Below are 21,299 nucleotides of genomic sequence, written 5' to 3' on the forward strand. Positions count from 1 at the left end.
CAAGAGATAGACTAGATAGACTAGATAGACTAGATAGACTAGATAGACTAGATAGACTAGATAGACTAGATAGACTAGATAGACTAGATAGACTAGATAGACTAGATAGACTAGATAGACTAGATAGACTAGATAGACTAGATAGACTAGATAGACTAGATAGACTAGATAGACTAGATAGACTAGATTCACATCAAGATCATGTGATCCATTCAAATCAGTGGGTGTTGACAAAATTAGCATACAGTGCAATTAAAAAGAGAACTGCATAAAAAAATATACATTACATAGTAAAAACATGGTCATATACAGTGATTGTGATGTATGTCATATTATCATTATACCAAAAAACCTGTGATCCATAGTGATTGACATCTCCAGTGCTGACCATGTTAAGTGTTAAACCAAAATCAAATGTAAGGGGAGGAGTCAAAAGACAGAGACTGCAAACATACCCATCGGGTGAGGCACACTATCCATACACCATCTCGGCGTTGTGTACATTCTACTGCGCCTGCTCCGGGGAGTGCCAATCAGGTAGTGCACAGGCAGCTGAGTACGCCATGCGTCAGAAACAAATGTTGGCGCAGGCGCATTCCCATTCCACCGTTCCGCTTTCCTGCCTGGTGTATTAGATATTCAGCACATGCCCAGTGTGATCCAGGCACACGCGCGCCATCTTGGCTACTGGTCAGCTGCCCTAACTCTGCATATCAATGCTAGTGTCAAAAGAAACTAGCCTTATAAATCGAGTATAATACCGCAAGACGACAGGGACAGTCCCCTTCACAGGGCTGCAACCCTACCATACAGGGTAACACCCTGAAGACCACCACAAATCACATGGCTATCTAGGGGGGGTAACCTGAAAATTTATGCGGACATCATTCAACTCAAGAGGGATTTCCTCAGGCCGGTAGGCAAATATACATAGAGGGCAGGTGAATTAAAATCCTAAAAATAAAGACTGCACCACCAGGGCTAATGAGGAGTGCCAGGAGTGTTATATGAGCCCTGGTGGTGCAGTATTTTTAGGATTTTAATTCACCTGCCCTCTATGTATATTTGCCTACCGGCCTGAGGAGATCCCTCTTGAGTTGAATGATGTCCGCATAATTTTCAGGGTACCCCCCCTAGATAGCCATGTGATTTGTGGTGGTCTTCGGGGTGTTACCCTGTATGGTCGGGTTGCAGCCCTGTGAAGGGGACTGTCCCTGTCTTGCGGTATTATACTCGATTTATAAGGCTGGTTTCTGGGGACTACTTACTATGTTACTATGACCATGTTTTTACTATGTAATGTATATTTTTTATGCAGTTCTTTTTAATTGCACTGTATACCAATTTTGTCAACACCCACTGATTTGATTGGATCACATGACCTTGATGTGTGTTTTTTTTACCTATATATACTCACCACATGTATGTGTTCATTGCTTGAAAAAGGCTCTAGTACTGAGCCGAAACGTTGCACTGCACGGGTGAATAAAGGAGTTATTTGTCCATGATCTATCGGAGTGCCGTTCATTTTCTGGACTATTACTGGGGTAAGAAGTCTATTCCCTTAAGAACGTGCACCCACATTTTCATCTATTTGCCTGTGCGAAATATAGAGATAGAGATTCTCAGGTCCATAAATATTGGGACATCGACATAATTCTAACTTTTTGGCTCTATACACCACCACAATGGATTTGAAATGAAACGAACAAGATGTGCTTTACCTGCAGACTGTCAGCTTTAATTTGAGGGTATTTACATCCAAATCAGGTGAACGGTGTAGGAATTACAACAGTTTGCATATGTGCCTCCCACTTGTTAAGGAACCAAAAGTAATGGGACAGAATAATAATCATAAATCACACTTTCACTTTTTAATACTTGGTTGTAAATCCTTTGCAGTCAATTACAGCCTGAAGTCTGGAACACAGACATCACCAGACGCTGGGTTTCATCCCTGGTGATGCTCTGCCAGGCATCTACTGCAACTGTCTTCAGTTCCTACTTGTTTTTGGGGCATTTTCCCTTCAGTTTTGTCTTCAGCAAGTGAAATGCATGCTCAAATCGGATTCGGGTCAGGTGATTGACTTGGCCATTGCATAACATTCCACTTCTTTCCCTTAAAGTCTTTGGTTGCTTTTGCAGTATGCTTTGGGTCATTGTCCATCTGCACTGTGAAGCGCGTCCAATGAGTTCTGAAGCATTTGGCTGAATATGAGCAGATAATATTGCCCAAAACACTTCAGAATTCATCCTGCTGCTTTTGTCAGCAGTCACATCAATAAATACAAGAGAACCAGTTCCATTGGCAGCCATACATGCCCACGCCATGAGAACTACCACCACCATGCTTCACGGATGAGGTGGTATGCTTAGGATCATGAGCAGTTCCTTTCCTTCTCCATGCTCTTCTCTTCCCATCACTCTGGTACAAGTTGATCTTGGTCTCATCTGTCCATAAGATGTTGTTCCAGAACTGTGAAGGCGTTTAGATGTCATTTGACAAACTAATCTGGCCTTCCTGTTTTTGAGGCTCACCAATGATTTACATCTTGTGGTGAACCCTCTGTATTCTCTCTGGTGAAGTCTTCTCTTGATTGTTGACTTTGACACACATATACCTACCTCCTGGAGAGTGTACTTGATCTGGCCAACTGTTGTGAAGGGTGTTTTTTTTCACCAGGGAAAGAATTCTTCGGTCATCCACCACAGTTGTTTTCTGTGGTCTTCCGGGTCTTTTGGTGTTGCTGAGCTCACCGGTGCGTTTCTTCTTTTTAAGAATGTTCCAAACAGTTGTTTTGGCCACGCCTAATGTTTTTGCTGCTCTCTCTCTGATGGGGTTGTTTTGTTTTTTTAGTCCAATGATGGCTTGCTTCACTGATCGTGACAGCTCTTTGGATCTCATCTTGAGTTGACAGCAACAGATTCCAGATGCAAATAGCAGACTTGAAATGAACTCTGGACCTTTTATCTGCTCATTGTAGTTGGGATAATGAAGGAATAACACACACCTGGCCATGGAAAACCTGAGAAGCCAATTGTCCCATTACTTTTGGTCCCTTAACAAGTGGGAGGCACATATGCAAACTGTTGTAATTCCTACACCGCTCACCTGATTTGGATGTAAATACCCTCAAATTAAAGCTGACAGTCTGCAGGTAAAGCACATCTTGTTAGTTTCATTTCAAACCCATTGTGGTGTTGTATAGATCCAAAAATGTTAGAATTGTGTTGATTTCCTAATATTTATGGACCTGACTGTATAGATTTCTTATATTTTTTTATAGAACTCTATGGCGAAGAATGCCACTGTATGACATCAGTCTGATGCATCCGTTTAAGGCTACTTTCACACTCGCGTTTAGTGCGGATCTGTCATGGATCTGCAGAAACGCTTCAGTTCAGATAATACAACTGCATGCATCCGTTCAGAACGGATCCGTTTGTATTAACTGCCACATAGCCAAAACAGATCCGTCTTGAACACCATTGACAGTCAAGGGGGAGGGATTCGTTTTCTATTGTGCCATATTGTGTCAGTGAAAACAGATCCGGATCTCACAAACGGAAACCAAAACGTTAATGTGAAAGTAGCCTAACGTATACGTTTTTTGTATATGCGGATGGGAAAAAACGTGATGTGAACCCAGCCTAAAAATATAAAAAAAGATTTTAAAAACAATGCAAGTAATAAAAATTGGAACATCCAGAGAGTAGGAATAAAAATAGACAAATTCTGCGCATTATATATGGTATAATATGGATCACATACTTACCCCTTAGTGGGAAATAGGTTATAACGTATCCACTCACTACAAAAGAAAAAAAGAAAAATGTTAAAATGGAACTGGTCACCTAGAAAATGCATTTTAAACCGCCAGCAGTACCTTATTGCAGCCTGTAGCATGATTATAAACCGGTATGTGTCTTTACTGTACAATGTGCCAAAAGTCTGAAAAAAAAGACTTTTATTCAACTGGGTGCGCTATGTAAACGATAGTCTTGAAGTCAAGTGGGCAGCGACTTTCTCGCCTGAAGTCAAGCGTGCCCTGCCCCCTTGCCCGCCCCTTAGTATTTGATTGATAGGATGTCCCAATTCCTTCACTGCTGGGCGCTTGAGCATAGTCTCGCGCATGTGCAGGCTCTCATGTGCGAGTGCCTGATCATTAAGCCTACCTCACAGCGGAGTGGAACAGTGCGCAGGCGCCGGCACTGCAGGGACACAGCACACGCGCAAGACTACATGTGAGCATCCAGTGTTGAAGAAATTGGAATTCCTATCAAACGCTAAGGGGCCAGAAACGGGGCGGGGCACACTTGACTTCAGGCGAGAAAGCCGATGCCCCCTTGACTTCAAGACTATCGTTTACATAGCGAACCCAGTTGAATAAAAGTCTTTTTTTTAGACTTTTGGTGCATTGTACAGAAAAGACAGACACCTTTATAATCATGCTGCAATAAGGTACTGATGGCGGTTTAATATACATTTTCTAGGTGACAGGTTCCCTTTAAAGGGAGTCTGTCACCAAAAATATGACATTGTACACCACTTACATAGCTCTAGCACACCTATCCATGATTCAAATGGTACCTTTATAATTTTCTTCTGAATTTCACCAGCAGGAAAAACGCACTTTAATGCATATGCAAATGAGGGCTCGCAAGTGCCCGGGGCAGCGTTCTGTGTGTAGGAGCCCAGGCTGCTCTGCCTTCTTTTTACATTACTCCTCCCCAGCCTGTTCCTTGGCCTGCCCTGCAAATCCCTTGCGTCATCCACAGGACCAGCCGATATCCCGTGCGTGCGCAGTTCACCGCCGGCACGGACATGCGCACTGTGATACCAATTGTGGGCACGGCATCACTACATGTAGTACGCATGTGCCGGCCTCCAGTCCTTCTGTTTGCTTCTGGTCCGCCCTCTAGTCACTGGTTTCATGCCTGTGCTGGCGCATGCTCACTACATGTAGCGATGCCGTGCCCACAATTGGCATCACAGTGCGCATGCCGGCGGTGCACTGCGCACGCACGGGATATCGGCCGGTCCTGTGGATGACGCAAGGGACTTGCAGGGCGGGCCAAGGAAGAGGCTGGGGAGGAGTAATGTAAAAAGAAGGCAGAGCAGCCTGGTGTCACGGTGGAGAGTGGGGGAAACCCCCTACCGTGCGGTATCAAAGGGAAAAAGGGGATCAGCCTGGCCAAAATAATAAATAAGTGAGCAGGTGTCCTCCTACCGCGTCCCTAATCCTCTCCCTGACTCCTCACCGTATGAGCCGGCCTCGATGGTGGGACGGCTCATACACTGGATACCTAATATCCTGAGTCGCCCTGGAAAGCCCTCACTTAGGAGCAGGGGAGAGACGACCTGTTCCTCCACAACACGGACGAACAGGAGTCTCCACTGGCCAAGCTGCAAGGAGAGGGGAACACATACAGCATATGGGGATGGCAGGTAAGCAAAACCAATAACACTTACCTGCCCCACACACACTGACTGGAACCCGTGCACAAGTGCTGGTGTCCACACCAACATTAAGGGACATAGCACACACAACAAACCACACAGGAACCCAGGACACCATAGCTGCAAAAAAAAAAAAAGACAGGGAGATGTCTAGAAAACATGACACCAAACACCAACAGACATGTAACACCAAACTAGACATACAAACACCCTGAATATAACCCACTCCATACAAAAGGGACAGGAAGGGAAGGAGACACCGAGATGACAAAGAACATCTATGACCACAAGGGTGGCCCTCACTGGAAGGATGGTAAAGCCAGGAGCAGTGAACCACCAGCACACACCAAGCCTGGAGGAACACATCAGCTACAGGCTTCCAGCAGAGACTAAATAACCCAAGCAGCCACAAACCCAGTGTTCACAAAACACTAGGAAGGGAGTTAACCCTTCCAACACCAGACAGAGGAAGGAAGCCACTAAAAAGGGGAAGTGCACACACAAGCAAACTAAGCCACACGTTACCACCGGCAACAGCATGCGTGGCAACCATGTCACGGCACACACCACAAAGGCCGTGACACAGCCCACGCATGCTGAAACAGCAACACGTTGCTGCGGGCAACTGCAAGTGTGAGAACAGTGTAACAGCGCAAACCAAAGGCTGTGACACCTGGGCACCTACACACAGAACGCCACCCCCGGGCACTTGCGAGCCCTCATTTGCATATGGATTAAAGTACGTTTTTCCTGCTGGTGAAACTCAGCAGAAAATTATAAAGGTACCATTTGAATCCTTGATAGGTGTGCTAGAGAGCCATGTAAGTGGTGTACAATGTCATATTTTGGTGACAGACTCCCTTTAAGGACTTCTTTTTAATAGGCGTATACCAGAGAGGCTAAGCAGATACTTTGAGGACCCCAGAGAGAGGGAGTCCAATCCTGGTTGTCTGAATCTTTCATTTTAATAGGTGCTAAATTCCCCTTTCCAGAGGTCCCACAATACAAAAGTGTGGGTGTACCAACCAGCCCAGGAGGAAGGAGCGGAGCAGAGGATGGGAGTGGTAGTGGCTCTGACTGCAATACTTATTCACAGTGGTAGTCCTCAAACCGATGCTCTTTAGAGCCAGAGCAGTGAAAGGAGGGCGAACCTTTTCTTCCCTCAGGGCACACCCTGATGTTGGGGCTCCTAGCTAATAGTAGTTGGGGTGCCCTTGATGTTGTGGGTTTGGTACTGAAGTGCACAATGGGAGTTGTAGTACATCTAACGGTATCAAAACACAGCTCCAAATAATTCACAGAGAAAATCTTCCCAGATAGTAATGTATAGATTTGAGCAAGGATGGGGGCTGTAGTACTCTTTCCGTCTGTCTCTCTCTGCAGAATCTTGAGCTGGCACTATTTATCTTGCAATGGTGGCTGTAAGTCCCAGCTAAGGGATATAGGATTAAGATACGGTGGGCCAGACTGTGTCTGGGTGTGAAGGGTGTAGCAATGTTCCTCTCACTGCAGTAAAGTCTTGTTAAAAGGGTTTTCCGAGATTGTGTGTGAAATGCAGAAACAACTGACATGCCGCAGATTACAAAATCCGCATAGCAGGTCAATTTCCACATGGAAGAAAAAAGCAAAGTGTACACAAGATTTGTGAAATTTCATTCACTGCGCTGTGGTTTTTCAGCACAAAAGTTGAGTGGAAAAACTGCGTAATCCGCAGGTAGCTTTCAGGTGAGCACCTTAATGATCAGCAACCTTCAGCACTCCAGCTGTGGTGAAACTACGACTCCCAGCATGCACACCTCCTTGGCTGTTCTTAGAACTCCCAAAGGAGTGAATGGAGCATGCTGGAGTTGTAGTTTCACAACAGCTGGCGTGCCGGAGGTTGCCGATTCCTGCTGTAGAGGGTGGCACGTCTGCAGAATGTTGTGATATCATGGGTGCAAAAGTTCAACACAGCAGGAGACCAGAAGGGCACCTCAGAAGAGCTAAGATAGGAGCCCTGGAGGTCTCTTCTTCCCATCTCCAGCATATGAATGGGGGCGATGCTTCCAGCAAGAGTGAGATGCGGGTATGGGGAAAATTGCTGCTATCATTGGGATATACAGTGGAAAGTCTAGCTGCCAGTGGGAGAAGGGGGGCGAATGCTGCTATTGAGGAGGCATGGGAATGCAGAGTTTGGAGAATGGAGGAGGAGTAGAGCTGGGGGTGGGGGAGAGATAGAAAGAGGAAGAATGCTGCTGCAAGAGGGGAAAGGGTGGGTAAGGGGGGAATGCCACAGCCTCTACTGTAACTGCTGGAGAAAGTCAACCTGATCACAGCATTTACTGTGTAACTGTATTTGGTTACTTATTCTGAAACTGGACTTCTACATCTGCATGTCCTACTTGTTTATTCACACCTCACGCCTGCATACACACTGCACATCTATAGTAGTGCCTTGCAAAAGTATTCACCCCTCGACTTTTTTCATGTTTTGTTACATTACAGCCTTAAATTAGATGTTTTGTTAATCAGATTTTATCTGATGGATCAGAACACAATAGTCTAAGTTGGTGAAGTGAAATGAGAAAAATATGTAAATAAAACTATTGTTTGGAAATAGAAAACAGAAAATTGGCATGTGTGTATGTATCAGAAAGCCCATAAAAAGCTCTGGTGCAACCAATTACCTTCACAAGTCACATAATTAGTGAAATGATGTACACCTGTGTGCAATCTAAGTGTCACATAATCTGTCATTACATATACACACCTTTTTTGAAAGGCCCCAGAGGCTGCAACACCTAAGCAAGAGGCATCACTAACCAAACACTGCCATGAAGACTAAGGAACTCTCCAAACAAGTAAGGGACAATGTTGTTGAGAAGCACAAGTCAGGGTTAGGTTATAAAAAAATATCCAAATATCTTTGATGATCCCCAGGAGCACCATCAAATCTATCATAACCAAATGGAAAGAACATGGCACAACAGCAAACCTGCCAAGAGACGGCCGCCTACCAAAACTCACGGACCGGGCAAGGAAGGCATTAATCTGAGAGGCAGCACAGAGACCTAAGGTAACCCTGGAGGAGCTGCAGAGTTCCGCAGCAGAGACTGGAGTATCTGTACACAGGACGACAATAAGCCGTACGCTCCATAGAGCTGGGCTTTATGGTAGAGAGGCCAGAAGAAAGCCATTACTTTCAGCTAAAAACTAAAAGGCACGTTGTGAGTTTGTGAAAAGGCACGTGAGAGACTCCCAAAATGTATGGAGGAAGGTGCTCTGGTCTGATGAGACTAAAATTTAACATTTCAGCCAAAGAAAACGCTATGTCTGGCGCAAACCCAACACATCACCCAAAGAACACCATCCCCACAGTGAAACATGGTGGTGGCAGCATCATGCTGTGGGGATGGGACTGGGAAACTGGTCAGAGTTGAGGCAAAGATGGATGGTGCTAAATACAGGGATATTCTTGAGCAAAACCTGTACCACTGTGTGTGATTTGAGGCTAGGACGGAGGTTCTCCTTCCAGCAGGACAATGACCCCAAACACACTGCTAAAGCAAGACTTGAGAGGTTTAAGGGGGAACATGTAAGTGTGTTGGAAAGGCCTAGTCAAAGCCCAGATCTCAATCCAATAGAAAATGTGGGGTCAGACTTAAAGATTGCTGTTCACAAGCGCAAACATCCAACTTGAAGGAGCTGGAGCAGTTTTGCAAGGAGTAATGGGCAAAAATCACAGTGGTAAGATGTGGCAAGCTCATAGAGACTTATCCAAAGCGAGTTGGAGCTGTGATTGCCGCAAAAGGTGGCTCTACAAAGTATTGACTTTAGGGGGGTGAACAGTTATGCACATTGACTTTCTGTTATTTTGTCCTATTTGTCTTTTACTTCACAATAAAAATAAAACAAACATCTTCAAAGTTGTGGGCATGTTCTGTTAATTAAATGATGCAAATCTTTAAACAATACATGTTAATTCCAGGTTATGAGACACCAAAAACACAAAGTCAAGGGGTGAATACTTTTGCAAAGCACTGTACATGTCCTGCTCGTTTAGTCACACTGCACACTGGTATACACACTGCACGTCTTACTCATTTATTCACACCTGCATACACTCACTGCACATCTGTATATCTAGGGCTACTTTCACACTCGCGTTTTGGCTTTGTTTGTGAGCTCCGTCATGGGCTCTCACAAGTGGTCCAAAACTGATGTTACCCTAATGCATTCTGAATGGAAAAGGATCCGCTCAGAATGCATCAGTTTGACTCCGATCAGTCTCCCTTCCTCTCTGGAGGCGGACACCAAACGGATCCGTCCTGGCACACAATGTAAGTCAATGGGGACGGATCAGTTTTCTCTGACAATAGAAAACAGTCTCCCACTGACTTTCAATGGAGTTCATGACGGATCCGTCTTGGCTATGTTACAGATAATACAAATGGATCCATTCATGATGGATGCATGTGGTTGTATTATTGTAACGGATCAGTTTTTTACAGATCCGCCCAAAATATGAGTGTGAAAGTAGCCTTACTCATTTATTCACACCTGCATACACTCACTGCAGACTGGTATACACTGCACATCTGCATGTCTTACTCGTTTATTCACACCTGCATACACTCACTGCTGTGGGGGGAGCAGGCACAGCGTACATTTGCATGGTGGTGCAGCTCCTAACAAACAGCAGTCTCAGTCTTCCCTCACCTGCCATTACTAATAATGGAGCTGTTCAGCACTCGGGGGGTTGGGAAGCATTTTGAGGATCCGGCAGCAGTTAGTAGGACAGGCAGTGTGCACTTACTTGTCTTATTGCTGTGCTCCGTCCTCCTCGAACCACTGAAGTGAAGTGCTACTTCTGCTGCAGGCGGGACTATTCCCCCTGAACTGAAAGCATCTGATTGGATGCAGCAGGTGCCTGTCACAAGTAGGGTGGCCACTGGCTTCACCCCAGAAAGCCGGACCTCACCGACACGCCCCTAAACTGATAAACCACGCCTCATTCGTGAAGCCACGCCCCATAGTAGTCTTTTTCCTTTTTTTTTTTTTTTTTTTTTTTGTGGGGCGGATGGAAGGAGAGGGAAGAACTTGTGGAGGGGCCACAGGGGTGTCCTGGAGCCAGCCAGTCCCCCCTTCACAGTAGTTATTAACCCCTCAGCAGTCCCCAATTCACAGTATTTATTAACCTATTTTAGTCCCCTCTTCACACTTATTTATTCCCCCCTTTCAGCTGTTCCCAGGACCCACACAGTAGTTATCATTAACCCCTTTCAAAATCAGCAGTGCCTGCCTTTCCCCCCTTTCAGCAATCCCTGGCTGCCCTCAGCGCAGCTGCAGTCATCAGAGTCTGCTCTTCCACTTCCCGCCTCGCCTGCACAAACCAGAATTGACTGGCGGCGTGATGCAGGCGCTGCCGGACGTGTGACGTGACGTCAGTGCGCTCTGCGTTGTATTGTGAGTGATACTTATGGTGCCTGTACTCGCTGAGTCTAGAGTCGCCGATAACCACAAAAAAGGAGGACTTCTGTCCGTCCTGGCCTTGTGCCAGACGAAAGAGCAGGAGTCTAAAAACCGGACTGTCTGGCCTAGAACCGGACGTCTGGCCACCCTAGTCACAAGTACTAATCTGTGATAGGTTCTGCTCAATGAGAACAGGTTCAGGGGAATCTCTGCTCACACCGTCCGTGTCTGCAGCTCGTATATAGAGCAGAAAGGCTGAAGTCACATTTAGGCCTCTTTCACACGAGCGAGTTTACCCTCAGGGTGCGAATGCATCACGCAAACGCCTAGCATCCGGACTGAATCCTGACCCTTTCATTTCAATGGGTCTGTGCACGTTTTTCTTGCATCATTTCTGCGTTAAGGAAAAATCGCAGAATGTTCTATGGCTACTTTCACACTTGCGTTTTTCTTTTCTGGCATAGAGTTCCGTCACAGGGGCTCTATACCGGAAAAGAACTGATCAGGCATATCCCCATGCATTCTGAATGGAGAGTAATCCGTTCAGGATGTCTTCAGTTCAGTCATTTTGACTGATCAGGCAAAAGATAAAACCGTAGCATGCTACGGTTTTATCTCCGGCAAAAAAAAACGGAAGACTTGCCTGAATGCCGGATCTGGCATTTTTCCCCCTAGGAATGTATTTAGTGCCGGAACTGTCCTTCCGGCTTGCTTATGCGCAGACCGGTAAAAATGTGAAAAAAGATACAAGACGGATCCGTCTGCATGACAAGCGGAGAGATGGATTCGTTCTTGCAATGCATTTGTGAGACGGATCCGCATCCAGATGAGTCTCACAAATGCTTTCAGTCACATCCAGATCGGCGGATCCGGCAGGCAGTTCCGACGATGGAACTGCTTGCCGGATCACACTGCCGCAAGTGTGAAAGTAGCCTATATTCTGCACTTTTCAAGCAGCTCTGATTCCATAGAAGTGAATGGGGCTTCCATTAAAAACAGTTTGCGTTTTTTCACCGATGGTTGCTAGGATATGTAGATTGTTATTATTCCGTTTTTTTCACGCACGTGAAAAACTTATCAAAAACTGATTGCACCTGCGTGGAAAAAACTAAAACACTGAACGCAACTGTATTTTGCTTGCAAAACTATCTTTTCTTTTTCCGGAACAGACCCTGAGAGAATCTGTATTGTTCGTGTTTAAGAGACCTTACGGTGCCTTCACACGCGGCAGATTTTCTGGCAGAAAATTCAGCAACAGAAAATCAGCTCCATTCATTTGAATAGGTCAGCAAGCACTTGGGTTTCCTCAAGCCCCATTAAAGTGAATGGAACCGATTTTCAGTTGTGGAATTTTCTGCCACAAAATCTGCCGCGTGTCAGGATACCCTGTACACTGGTGTGTGTTTAAAAAAGATATTTTTTTTTTTGTACTGATAATGTCTTGTGGATTTCGCTGCATTTCTGCACTAAAATCCAATTGTGTTTCTAGCAGATTTTGTTCCGGATTTTAATGCAGTTTTGCCCCAGTCTCACTCTTTGCATCACAAAAAGGATGAAATCCACACTAAAATAAAGTATGGGAAAATCCTATTAGGGTCCATTCACACATCCGTGGAGTATTGCAGATCCGCAATACACCCGGCCCCACATGACTAAATAGAGAAGTCCTATTCTTGTCTGCAGCTGCGGACAAGCATAGGACATGCTCTATTTTCTTGCGGAGCTAGATCGGGTCTGCGCTCTGGAAATGCGGATGCAGAGAGCACATAGTGTGCTCTCCGCATCCATTCCGTCCCCATAGAGAATGAATGGGTCCTCACCCGTTCCGCAATTTGCAAAACGGATGCTGACCCATTCTACGGACATGTGAATGGAGCCTTAAAGAGACATTTCCACCACAAACATATGGCATATAACTTAAAGGGGTTCTGCAGCTTTTTTAAACTGATGATCTATCCTCTGGATAGATCATCAGCATCTGATCGGCGGGGGTCCGACAGCCGGGACCCCTGCCGATCAGCTGTTTGAGAAGGCAGCGGCACTGGCAGTAGTGCCGCTGCCTTCTCGCTGTTTACCACAGGCCCAGTGACGTCATGACTAGTATCAATTGTCTGGGCGGGGCTAAGCTCTGTTCACTTGAATGGAACTTAGCCCCGCCCAGGCCATTGATACTAGTCGTGAAGTCACTGGGCCTGCGGTAAACAGCGAGAAGGCCGCGGCGCTACTGCCAGCGCCGCTGCCTTCTCAAGCTGCTGATCGGCAGGGGTCCTGTGTGTCGGACCCCCGCCGATCAGATGCTGATGATCTATCCAGAGGATAGATCATCAGTTTAAAAAAACTGCAGAACCCCTTTATGCTAAGGGCTCATGCACACGGCCTTATGTATTTTGTGGTCCGCAAAACATGGATCCGCAAAAGTAAAAGGATGACATCCGTGTGACATCCGTGTTACATCCGTATTTTTAGCAGATCCACTGTAACAATGCCTGTCCTTGTCCGCAAAACGGACAAGAATAGGACATATTCTATTTTTTAGCGGAACAGACTTGCAGACATATGGATACGGAATGCAAACTGAGCCATTTCCATTTTTTGTGGCCCCATTAAAATAAATGTTTCCGCATACGGGCGGCAAAAAAAGGGAGATGTGGAAACAGTGGGCATGCTCATCTACGGGAGATGTGGAAACAGTGGGCATGCTCATCTACAGGAAATGGGGAAACAGTGGGCATGCTCATCTACGGGAGGCCAGGGGCAACACGTTGTTGTCGCAGCATGTATGTGCTTTGCTCCCCTTCTCCTGGTTCTTCCCCTGTTTGGTGTCTTTGGGGTTAACTATCTGGCTGGATGTGGCCACTGGGTTCATATTGCCTGTGGCTTCCAGGCTGGAGTCTGTTGTCCTCCAGTGTTGGTGTGTGCTGGAGTTGCTCCTGTTCTGGATATGTCATCGATCCAGTTTGAGGGCCACCTAGTTGGACATCGATGTCACCTTGATGTCTTCCCTTTGTTCCCTCTGTTCTGTACCCTGCCTTACATGTTTTGTATGTTTGGTGTGGGTTTATGTCTAGTTTGGTGTTCCATGTCTGGTATTGTTATCCAGCATGGTTGCTGGACATTTCCTTTGTCTGTTGTACCTTCGGAAGGGGGTGTCAGGGTTCCCTGGAGGGGGAATCACAAGTCAGTGTGTAGTTCTGCTGGGGCCGATATGCATCCTGTCCGCATGAGGGTCCGTTCTTCATTGTTGCCACGGCAGGTAAGTACGAGTTGTTTCAGGGCTCTTACCTGCCGATGCAGTAGCTGTGCACTGCCTGCCTTTACCTGCATCTAGGCCAGGTGAGACTCCTGATCATCTATGTCTGGGATGAACAGGTCATCTCAGCCCTTTCCTTAATTTAAAGTATTATTAGGGTGACTCAGTGTGCTAGGTTTCCTGGGTATGAGCCGTCCTCCCATCCAGATCCACTCACACGGTGAGGAGTTAGGGCGAGGATTAAGGATGCAATAGGAGGTGACCTGCTTCCTTAACCCGGCCCCAGGCCTAGTTGTTTTCTTGTATACCCACCTTACTGTCACAATGGGGAGTGGGGGAAACTCCCCACCATACAATAAGGTGGGTACACAAGAATACTACAGGGGGCATTATAAATACTGGAGGCACTTCAGGGTGAGCATTATAACAATAGGGGCAGTATAAATACTAGGAGCACTGTAGGAGTATTATAAATCCAGGGGACATTATAGGTATTCTAATTACTCTTGGGGGCTCTATAGGAGTGACTTATAGATCTGCCTTATTTCTACTAAGAGCACTATGGGGGTCCTTATTACTACTCGGGGCCTGTACAGAGCTTTATTACCACTGGGGGAGAAATAGGGGGCCTTATTTCTACTGGGTATTATTAATACTGGAGAGCTCTTCTATAGAGTTGAGCGGGTTCGTACCGAACTTTAGGTTTTTCGGCACCCGAACATTTACGTAAAAGTTCGGGTTCGGCGATTTTTATGGCGCTTTTTGAAAGGCTGCAAAGCAGCCAATCAACAAGTGTCATACTACTTGCCCCAAAAGGCCATCACAGCCATGCCTACTATTGGCAAGGCTGTGATTGGCCAACTGCAGCATGTGACCCAGCCTCTATTTAAGCTGGAGTCACTTAGCGCCGCCCGTCACTCTGCTCGGATTAGTGTAGGGAGAGGCTGCAGCTGCTGTGAGGGAGAGATCAGGGAGCGATCTTATCAAGAACTGGTTTATGTACTCAGCGATCTACAGAAAAAGTGTTTTGTGGGTGCAGTGCACAGTTTTTTTAAGCCTGCCCTGAGCCAACTACTGCTGAAAACGAACTTTTTTTTCCCTTCATTTCATCAATATCAATACCTGATCGGCAGCCATTTTATGTAACGATAGTGCACCAGCATAGGCTATCTGCAAGTCCAGAAATACAGCTTTGGCATACTGGGGTGAAAAAACCCTCTAATATACTGCACATCTGGGATTACACGTGCATAAGTCACTGTCACATTTAGGACAGAAATACAGCTTTTTGGTTAGGGTGAAAAAAGCCTCTAATATGCTTGTCTAATCCCAGATGTGCAGTATAAGTGACTGTCACATTTAGGCTATAAATACGGCTTTTTGGTTACAGGGGGGAAAAAAGCCTCTAATATATTGCACATCTGGATTTACACGTGCATAAGTCACTGTCACATTTAGGACAGAAATACAGCTTTTTGGTTAGGGTGAAAAAACCCTCTAATATACTGCACATCTGGGATTATACGTGCATAAGTGACTGTCACATTTAGGCCATAAATGCGGCTTTTTGGTTACTGGGGTGAAAAAAGCCTCTGATATACTGCACATCTAGGATTAGACATGCATAAGTGAGTGTTATATTTAGGCCACAAATACCGCTGTCATATAGAGTTTAAAAAAAAATAATAGAGTGCAATACCGTACATCAGGGTTTATATTGGCAGTTAATTATTTTTAACATACTTAACCACTTTTTACTTTGCTTTTGTGAACGCTAACTATGAGGCAAACATCTAATAAGGGACGCGGTCGTGGTGGTGTTGGTGGGGCCTCTGGTGCAGGGAGAGGACGTGGCCGTTCTGCCACAGCTACACGTCCTATTGAACCTACTACCTCAGGTCCCAGTAGCCGCCAGAATCTACAGCGATATTTGGTCGGGCCTAATGCCGTTCTAAGGATGGTAATGCCTGAGCAGGTACAGGCGCTAGTTAATTGGGTGGCCGACACTGGATCTAGCACGTTCACATTATCTCCCACCCAGTTTTCTGCAGAAAGCGCACAGGTGGCGCCTGACACCCATGCCCATCAGTCTGTCACATCACCCCAGTGCATATCGGGGAACCTGTCTGAGCCTCAAGTCATGCAGCAGTCTCTTATGCTGTTTGAAAACTCTGCTGGCAGGGTTTCCCAAGGGCATCCACCTAGCCCTTCCCCAGGGGTGGAAGACATAGAATGCACTGACGCACAACCACTTATGTTTCCTGATGAGGACATGGGAATACCACCTCAGCACGTCTCTGATGATGACGAAACACAGGTGCCAACTGCTGCATCTTTCTGCAGTGTGCAGACCGAAAAGGAGGTCAGGGAGGAAGACTGGGTGGAAGACGATGCAGGGGACGATGAGGTCCTAGACCCCACATGGAATGAAGGTCGTGCCACTGACTTTCAGAGTTCTGAGGAAGAGGCAGTGGTGAGACCGAGCCAACAGCGTAGCAAAAGCGGGAGCAGGGTGCAAAAGCAGAGCAGCCGTCGCCAAAACAGTTCGCCTGCTACTGGCCACCGTCAACAGGGAGCTTCAAGGAGTTCACTGGCATGGCACTTCTTCACACAATGTGCTGACGACAAGACCCGAGTGGTTTGCACGCTGTGCCGTCAGAGCCTGAAGCGAGGCATTCACGTTCTGAACCTTAGCACAACCTGCATGACCAGGCATCTACATGCGAGACACGGGCTGCAGTGGAGTAAGCACCTTCAAAACCAAGAAAGGGCTCAGGCCCCTCCTGCTGCCTCTTCCTCCGCCTCTGGAGGAACGTTGGCACCTGCCGCCCAGCAAACAGAGGATGTGCCACCAACAACACCACCTCCATCACCAAGCATCTCCACCATGTCACACGGAAGCGTTCAGCTCTCCATCTCACAAACCTTTGAGAGAAAGCGTAAATTCCCACCTAGCCACCCTCGATCCCTGGCCCTGAATACCAGCATTTCTAAACTGCTGGCCTTTAAAATGCTGTCATTCAGGCTGGTGGAGACGGACAGCTTCAAACAGCTCATGTCGCTTGCTGTCCCACAGTACATCGTTCCCAGTCGCCACTACTTCTCCAGGAGAGCCGTGCCCTCCCTGCACAACCAAGTATCGGATAAAATCAAGTGTGCACTGCGCAGCGCCATCTGTGGCAAGGTCCACCTAACCACAGATACGTGGACCAGTAAGCACGGCCAGGGACGCTATATCTCCCTAACTGCACACTGGGTAAGGGAGAGCTGTTTGGCGCACGTCCTTCTGCCGCCAAGGATCGCAGGGCATCATTCTTTGCTTCCTGTTGTCTCCTCTTCCTACTCGGATTCCTCCTCCTCTTCTTCCACCTCCTCATCCGGTCAGCGACAGACCTTCACCACCAACTTCAGCACAGCCAGGGGTAAACGTTAGCAGGCCGTTCTGAAACTGATTTGTTTGGGGGACAGGCCCCACACTGCGCAGGAGTTGTGGCGGGGTATAGAACAACAGACCGACGAGTGGTTGCTGCCAGTGGGCCTCAAGCCCGGCATGGTGGTGTGCGATAATGGGCGAAATCTCGTTGCAGCTCTGGGACTAGCCGGTTTGACGCACATCCCTTGCCTGGTACATGTGCTGAATTTGGTGGTGCAGAAATTCATTCACAACTACCCCGACATGTCTGAGCTGCTGCATAAAGTGCGGGCCGTCTGTGCGCGCTTCCGGCGTTCACATCCTGCCGCTGCTCGCCTGTCAGCGCTGCAGCGTAACTTTGGCCTCACCGCCTCATATGTGACGTGCCCACCAGGTGGAACTCCACCTTGCACATGCTGGAGAGACTGTGCGAGCAGCAGCAGGCCATAGTGGAGTTTCAGCTGCAGCACGCACGGGTGAGTCTCACTATGGAACAGCACCACTTCACCACCAATGACTGGGCCTCCATGCGAGACCTGTGTGCCCTGTTGCGCTGTTTCGAGTACTCGCTGTTATCAGCGTTACAATACCACTTCTATGTCTCCTTGAAAAAACACTTAGGGCGATGATGGAAGAGGATGTGGCCCAGGACGAGGAGGAGGAAGAGGGGTCATCTCTAACACTTTCAGGCCAGTCTTTTAGAAGTGGCTCAGAAAGAGAGTATTTTTGCAACAGCAGAGGCCAGGTACAAATTTGGCCAGCATGGGCCCACTACTGGAGGACGAGGATAGGGATGAAGCATGTTCACAGCGGGGTGGCATCCAACGCAGCTCGGGACCATCACTGGTGCGTGGCTGGGGGGATACGGAGGACGCAGACGATACGCCTCCCACAGAGGACAGCTTGTCCTTACCTCTGGGCAGCCTGGCACACATGAGCGACTACATGCTGCAGTGCCTGCGCAACGACTGCAGAGTTGCCCACATTTTAACGTGTGCTGACTACTGGGTGGCCACCCTGCTGGATCCCTGTTACAAAGACAATGTGCCATCCTTAATTCCCTCACTGGAGCGTGATCGGAAGATGCGCGACTACAGGCGCACGCTGGTAGACGCGCTCCTGAGAGCATTCCCGACTGACGCCGGGGGACATGTGGAAGCACAAGGCCAAGGCAAGGGAGGAGGAAGAGGTCGCCAACGCAGCTGTGTCAGCGCCAGCACCTCAGAAGGCAGGGTTAGCATGGCCGACATATGGAAAAGCTTTGTCACCTCGCCGCAACAACCGGCCCCAACTGCTGATATGGAGCGTGTTAGCAGGAGGCAGCATTTGAACCAGGGCTGTGGAGTCGGTAGATAAATGCTCCGACTCGAACTCTGACTCCGACTCCTCAGTTTTTGGTACTTCCAACTCCGACTCCTCTGTATTTAATATGCAAATGTATTTTATACATTCCTTGAAGGAAAGAAAGGCAACATACATGTCATTACCACAGAACTACTGGCTAGGAAGCTGCTGCCTTCTCCTTTTGTGTGCTGATCTTCTGCTGAAGATAGGGCAGTGGGAGGATCCAGGAAGGGGCATTTATTTTAAAACATGATTTCCCTAGTAGAATCCCATAGTCATGTTTAAAGTTTAAGCTAACAATCTGAGTTTACAAGTTTTTATAGCCTTATCTGAATGACAGCAGTTTTTCAAATGGTTTACAGCTTCTGTCTTGAACTATTGACTACCCATTCCCTTCACTTATACAAGTGTCTAGTCCTGCAAAAAACATATTTACTTAATCAGTTATCAGTGAGAGGCTAGGTTAACCATGGGCGTTGCGTTCCCTGTAACAGTGGAACACAACACAATGGAAAGTATAAGTATTGCCGCTCCTTAACTTTGCGTTGCGTGCCATATAGTGACGCATATAAAAAGCATGCTTCTTCATGGTCATTTTACATGTTCGTTTTGCGGTAACGTGACGCACTGCATGCATTGGCCTTTATTCTTACAGTAGAGAAGTACCGTATTTTTCGCAAAAGTGGGGGGAAAATAGCAGTGCGTCTTATGGGGCGAATGCTGCGACCGTCCGGTGAATAGGCTGAGAGGGAGGAGGGGCTGGGGGCCGGCATCTGTTTCTGTAATGGCAGCGGGGCCCGGTGCAGTCACTGTATTCTACTACACCGGGCCCCGCTCACTGTAGTATACGGTAATCATATCTAACTTGTGGGTATTGTTAAAGTATTCCAATCATCTTAAATCTAGCGCTGTACTACTTACTACTAACTCCTTGGCAGTCAGGAGGCCGGGTGGGCGCTGTTAGTGTAGCTCACTACGTCACGCGCCTGCTCCGCCCACTTTATGAATTAAGCAGGCACCGTGCCCCGCTGCCATTACAGAAACAGATGCCGGCCCCCATTTACTTCACAGGGACACTGTTATGGGGGGGGAGGGATCTGTGGATGACACATAAGATAAGATGCTATATATGTGTCATCCACAGATGCCCCCATAACAGTGCCATCCACAGATGCCCCCATAACAGTGCCATCCACAGATGCCCCCATAACAGTGCCATCCACAGATGCCCCCATAACAGTGCCATCCACAGACCACCATTAGTTCAAAACCCACCAAACGCACAGCTTTTGGTTCAAAATATATTTTTTCTTATTTTCCTCCTCAAAAACCTAGGTGCGTCTTATGGGCAGGTGCGTCTTATAGGGTAATTAATTATAACTTTTTGTGAATTGGGACATTTAAACTTGCTTTTTTAATTTATTTTAATTTAAATCTAGTAGGAGTCTGTTAATTTTTTGCCGACTCCTACTCCAGGTACCCAAAATTGCCTCCGACTCTGACTCTCCGACTCCACAGCCCTGATTTGAATAACATGGTGGAACAGTATCTGTGCACACGACTACACGTACTGACTGATGGTTCTGCCCCCTTCAACTTCTGGGTCTCCAAATTGTCCACATGGCCATAGCTTGCCCTGTATGCCTTGGAGGTGCTGGTCTGCCCTGCAGCCAGTGTACTCTCTGAACGTGTATTTAGCACGGCAGGAGGCGTCATTACAGACAGACGCAGCCGCCTGTCCACAGCCAACGTGGACAAGCTCACGTTCATTAAAATGATCCAGGCTTGGATCCCACAAGACTTGTCTGTACCTTGTGCAGAATAGACATTTATACCACCATCAAACATACATTCTTGTACTCAAGTCAAGTGCAATGATTCTTTGTTTAATTTTGTTTTTATTTGGCCCAATATTTTGGGGGCTACCTACCAAATAAAAAAAACATTGTTGGCTACCTCCTCCTCCTCCATTGCTGCCTTCACCTACAACACCACATTCACCGCCTCCTCAACCTCAGACTCCATATCCACCTCCTTCTCTGAGTTGCAGGTTAATAATTTGTAATTTTTTGTTATTTTATTTCATTTTAAGTTATTTCCCTATCCACATTTGTTTGCAGAGCAGTTGCCATGCTCTTAAGTACATTTTACTGCCTTTTACATCCCTCTAGCCTTTTCAAAGACTATTTGAGAGCCATTTTAATTAAAAAATTTAGTGCCCTAAATTGAAAAAATTCTTATTTTCAATTGTCGGGTGACATTTTACCATTTTTGCCGTATACAAACCCCTGCTGTGCCTGGGTGACAGGGGCCTTAATCTCTCAAAATCCTCTGTTGTATTGCTGGGTGACATGAACCCCCTTTTGCCGTGAATGAACCCC

At 46.9% G+C, this 21,299-nt stretch overlaps 1 protein-coding gene across 2 annotated transcripts in view; it reads right to left on the minus strand.

Annotated features, from left to right (window-relative positions):
• Positions 1 to 21,299, minus strand: part of LOC121003448 (glutathione S-transferase P 1-like) — a 34,492-nt gene that overhangs the window by 10,068 nt on the left and 3,125 nt on the right. Inside the window, exons 1-2 of one of the 2 annotated variants that reach the window (XM_040435304.1) lie at positions 10,257 to 10,429; positions 3,777 to 3,812 (exon numbers count right to left, since the gene is read on the minus strand). In XM_040435304.1, coding sequence (XP_040291238.1) covers positions 3,777 to 3,812; position 10,257 — 37 coding nt within the window. In that variant the 5' untranslated portion in view covers positions 10,258 to 10,429. Of the gene's footprint in view, positions 1 to 3,776; positions 3,813 to 10,256; positions 10,430 to 21,299 lie in introns of those variants that run through there. The other variant, XM_040435306.1, reaches the window with a different exon arrangement.

Source organism: Bufo bufo, chromosome 6 (assembly GCF_905171765.1).
Source record: "Bufo bufo chromosome 6, aBufBuf1.1, whole genome shotgun sequence".
In the NCBI taxonomy this organism is placed as follows: Eukaryota; Metazoa; Chordata; class Amphibia; order Anura; family Bufonidae; genus Bufo; species Bufo bufo.